The sequence below is a fragment of the Stylophora pistillata genome, chromosome 11, assembly GCF_964205215.1.
Source record: "Stylophora pistillata chromosome 11, jaStyPist1.2, whole genome shotgun sequence".
Lineage (NCBI taxonomy): Eukaryota > Metazoa > Cnidaria > Anthozoa > Scleractinia > Pocilloporidae > Stylophora > Stylophora pistillata.
Window position 1 is genome coordinate 25177395 of NC_142529.1, and position 5014 is coordinate 25182408.

The window sequence follows — 5014 nt, forward strand, 5'->3', positions numbered from 1 at the left end:
TTGTCACCTCATTTTTCTTAAATTAATGTCTTGGTATTAAACAAAATAAGAAAGATGGTAGATTAATGATTTTTTGTATTGTCCCAAGCGTGGGACATAAAAAAAAAAGAAAAAAGAGGGAAAAAAGAAAAAAGGCTTGATTGTTCCTGAGTGGACTCAGAATTTTTCTCTTTGTCCCACGCCCGTAGAAAGGCGTGGACGCGTGGTGCATTGTGGGCCTGACTCCAGATCGAAAGGTCCCAGCTTTAGTGCCAGCTGAGTCATTGTGTTGTTTTTGTGCAACACACTTTACTCTCAGTGCCTCTCTCCACCTAAGAATATGAATAAGTATTAGCGAACTATCAGGAAAAAGCTATGAAAAAACTGGAGGTAACTCCGCAATGGACTGACGTCCTTCCAGGAAGGAGTAATGATACTCCAAGTCATTTCATGCTCGTGAAGTCGGAATAACATAGGCAGTAGGGGCCGCGTGGCTCATAATGGGACGTGAACTTTACTTTTGTCAATGCAACAAGAAGATATATACTTCTGAGAGTTAATTTTTAAGTTTATTATCATACGATCGTGGTAATTTGTTTTACTTTGAAGGTGACACAACTTACAAGATGCAATAAACCAATCCTTAAGAAGGACACTGCAGATGACGAAGAACAGCGAAAGAGGTTTAGTTTGGCGTTTCTTCGTTCCTTTTTTGTAAATCCTTCCATGCCTTGACATAGGTCACCTCTAATTTAAAATCTTACGTACGTTGTGTATTCGTGCAGTTTTCCAGTTGTATTTTCAAGAGGAAGCTGCCGAATGATTAACATTTAAGACGAAAACCTGAAATCCTGTTCTTTGTAATTCTCTTGGTTGTTACAAACTCAGAATAATACCGGCCAGCGTGAGCTTTTATTGGAGTCGACGAACGGTGACTCATCCTTAAATAACACTTGAAGTGAACAATTTACATAAATGTTTCACAAGAAAGAAAGAAAAGTTGTATATAACTTTTGGATAAATTCCGTTTAACTTCCTTGCCAAAGGAGGGATTTTTTTGAGCTTTCAAATATATCCATTATGTAATTTTTTTAACCGTAATTTTTTTTGTTGGCGTATGTGTTTAATATTTAGTTACGTCAAGCTCTAAAGTCGAAGTTTGTGGTTAAGATACTCTTGGTAATATTGTCTTTGTGCAGGGTATTGTCATCATATTCATCCTTTTGTTTCAGACACAAAGCCATCGTCACGAAATTCTTGGCACTGAATTTGGATAACGAAGACCCTCAAACTTTTCTAAGTGATCTTTTGGAAAATTTCGATGATCGATGATTCTTTTTTTTAATGAAAAGTTTCAACTTGTCGAAAGGCAAGCTCATGACATGATGTTTCCAAGTGGACTTCCGACTCTATATTGCGAACTCACTGAAAGCTAAAAGCTCTTGATGAAACAAATTAACAGAGCTTGATTCCGTCATATTGTGTTATCTTGTTGTATAACTTGTGGCCCAATGTTCATTTCCGAGGTTTCCTCATGACCGACGATTTCATGACGAAAACCTGACTCGTATGATTTCGTGAAAGAATAGCTCCGCCCTAATAAGGTTCAGCGCGTTTTTTCAGTTTTGTCGTGAAGTGTTTGTTATTGTGGCCCAAAGTTTGTTTCTAAGGAGTATTCTTTTTCCATTGTCCGCGTTTTAAGACACTGTGACACCTGTGCTGTGGAGAAACAACCATGCATGAAGTGACGTAGGATGACGTAACGTCATCTATTTTCGATTTGAACAAGGAAAAAAGCATTTATGCATGCCGGTAACATAAGTCGTGTCAATTATGTTGATCAAGTTAATTTCGATTGCCTATGGTTCAGAGAGGAACGTGGCGAGCTGCTCTTGTAAAAACAGCCCATCGTATTTTGCAGAGGTAAGCACCACCGTTTTCAACTTGCTAAGGAAATGAAACACTGTAAATGTCGACTGGCCCGAAAGACTCATCGAATCTGCTTCGAAATCGCTGTGTTTGGCGCCGCTAGCGTGGGCAAGACATCGCTTCTGCGACGATCATTTGTTGGCGAATTTTTCGAGGAATATACTCCCACTATAGAAGATTACTACAGCCACGAGATACAAAGACAAGGTGGTGTGACGGTTTTGAACACTACAGACTGTGCTGGATGCTTTCAATTCCCAGCTATGAGAAAACTGACAATCCAGAAGGCCGCTGGAATAGTGCTGGTGTTCTCGTTAGACAGTGAATTCTCATTTCGCGAGCTTCAAAGATTGCTTGACGAAATTATCAAGGTTAAAAGCGAGGAAGGAGTACCTATTGTTGTAGTCGGGAACAAAAAAGACTTAAATGTGCGGGAAGTCACAGAAGAAGATGTAGCAGAACTGATAAGACTCCACAGCTCAGATAAATTTCAACTTCGGTACGTGGAAACATCAGCCAAAGACAATCTTAATGTGTCAGAAATTTTTAGTCACCTATTAACATTTCTCATGCCCGAGGCTCCGCCGAAAAAGAAAAGCAAATTCAAAGTTTTCAACTTCAAAGCGAAAGAAAAGTGCAATGTTATGTAAATTATTTTCACAATTTTTAGAAAAGCTTTAGAAAATAATTATTATGGCACGTTATTCCAGATTCTCCATGCTTGTGAGATATTTGATGAGATTGTTGTACATATTCAAATTAGTCTGGAGTAATTTACTATTAAATGCGATTATGGAACCTTTTGTTTTCGTTTAATTATTGCTGTCGACGGTCAGACCTGAAGGAAGTGTTTCCTTAGTCGAACAAGAATTTTAATAATGGTTGACAAGAAAAACAAATACAATGCGGCTTTATTGAAAAATTTGAACCAAAAGTCAATTATAGAACTAAGTTAAAAGATTCCTATTTCCTCACGCAAAAATATTCTCTATTTTAAATGGCGAAGGAAGTGTTAATGTTATCAGAAAATCAACCAGCAGTGAAAAAAATCGACTCAGGCAATGTTTTTATGCTTATAGAAACCGTAGTCATTTCTCTTGATAGTTTGACCTTAATAATTATTAGTTTAAACGGATGTTTGTTTTATCCATTCAAGCATTGATAATATTGTGGTGTAGGTGAAGTTTGTACGTAGCTAAGCAAAAACAAAAGACGCTTTGACTACTGTGGACAGTTTATCTCGTATACCCGTGACTAATTTACACCTCCTTCGGCTTCACACGGTCTTTTCCATCAAAGCCAACATTATAATTGGACTCAAACGAATCAACGTTAGAATTTTTGCGAGGGACACGTTTTCAATTATCAAGCTTACGAATCAATTCTTTTAAGTTTATTCAAACTGGAATGCCCATTACAGAACCATTCCAAGTGAACTTGTAAACTGACTCAAAATTTACAAGGGTCATTCAAACGCTTGATCGAGTTCCGTGATCAACAGGTGAATCTTGGCTTTAATTTTGATATTGGTCATTCACACCCACATAAATTAATTCCAACGCTAAAACGTAATTTTGCCTAAAAATACTTTCTTTTGTCATGCGAGCAAAATGTTGTATTTTGTTTAATTTGGAAGACCTTTGATTGAACTCAAAATTTGAAGTGGAATACTTTCAGAAATATTTAATATTCTTAGATTGTTGATGATGAAAACTTTCCTTGCTGATGTCTTTAGACAAGCTAGTGCCCTGTCTGAAAACACTTCTGACATACGTTCTAACGTGCCTTTGTAACATTTTGTGGGCCATTTTATGTCGAAATGAACCATCAGTTCTTTTCATGATTGTCCCTTACAATAAAATACATGGTAACATCACTCTGTAATACCTCTTGCGGAGAAGTGACTCCGCCAATGTGCAACAAATGCTCAGTTGTAGAGATTTACCTCGCGCGAGATTAAAGCTCCATAGTTTTCGCCTTTTTTACTTTTCATTTCTTTGTAATAACAATATGATTTAAGCCAAAATTTTAAAAAAATAAAGATAGACCAATACGTCTTCTATTGTAAACACTTACATGTATTTATGGTGGAAAATATCCAACTTTGAAGGGGTTTGCATTCAGTTCACTGTTTATTTCAAATAGTGCATGCTTAATATTAGGTCATGTCTTTTTATGTCCTCAGTTCAATTAGGAAACTTCCCAGTTGAAATTTCTACAGATATGCCTGAGATGTCGACTCCCTCTAAACTCCTAAACTCCAAGAAAATTTAAGACCATTTCTAATAAAAGTGCCCTGATGACTGATAAAACCGGCAGGCTTTTCGATGATCAAAGAAATAAAACGTAACGAACGAGACAAAATTATTTCCTGAAGTGTTTACAATATCTGACGTTTTGGACTACATTTATTCTTAATTTAAGGTATCAGCCATGTTGCAATTGCTCAAGACAGCTGTCTACACGGTAAATTTATGCGAACAAAATTATTTTCGGATTTATATGAAGTAATCAATGATGTATTCAACGTCACGTTCTATCGTTCGCTCACGTCCGATAGTATAGACAGAAAAGAAAAAAGATTCAAAATTACGGATTTTGTCTGATTCTAGTCATTACCACCTGATTCAGTGACCACATTGCGACCTTTAACCCACAGACAAAGTGTAAGGGAATATATCCAAAACACACGTCAATATCGAAGAATCACCTTGGTAACCAGGAAGCCCTTCATTGACTAAATCTACCAGGCGGCCGGTTTCCCCTGCCAAGGCTGTAATCATGGGTGAGAAAGAGGAGGCGAGAAAGGAAACTTAGAAAAAAAATACGTAATTGTTTTGCGCATTGCTCTTCTTCTCTGAGAGTTGAAAATTAAGATATAATCCAAGATCCAAGAGGTTATAACCTCTATGACTAAAACAAAAATCCCAATCCCCTATTCCTTCTAGATGCGAATTCTCTTACGGATGCACTCTATTTCCTTCCTGCGCCTGTGTTGGGTTTTTTTCTTTTTTTGGTCAGCTATAAATAACAGACGACACGTGATTGAACAAGACTTAAGTGAAGCTATCGGTTACAAAGGAAGTCGAATGTGGAGGAGTGATTG

At 37.1% G+C, this 5014-nt stretch overlaps 2 protein-coding genes across 4 annotated transcripts in view; both read left to right on the forward strand.

Annotated features, from left to right (window-relative positions):
* Positions 1–2711, forward strand: part of LOC111324064 (mutS protein homolog 5) — a 21777-nt gene extending 19066 nt beyond the window's left edge. For 2 of the 3 annotated variants that reach the window (XM_088739593.1, XM_088739594.1), the window contains exons 25-26: positions 589–662; positions 1212–1456. In XM_088739593.1, coding sequence (XP_088595719.1) covers positions 589–662; positions 1212–1311 — 174 coding nt within the window. In that variant the 3' untranslated portion in view covers positions 1312–1456. Of the gene's footprint in view, positions 1–588; positions 663–1211 lie in introns of all 3 variants that reach the window. The other variant, XM_022927552.2, reaches the window with a different exon arrangement.
* Positions 1358–2711, forward strand: LOC111324068 (ras-related protein Rap-2a-like). Its single transcript, XM_022927556.2, has one exon. It carries the CDS (start codon positions 1935–1937, stop codon positions 2556–2558), a length of 624 nt encoding a protein of 207 aa, XP_022783291.2. The 5' UTR covers positions 1358–1934; the 3' UTR covers positions 2559–2711.
* Positions 2712–5014: the final 2303 nt, after the last annotated feature.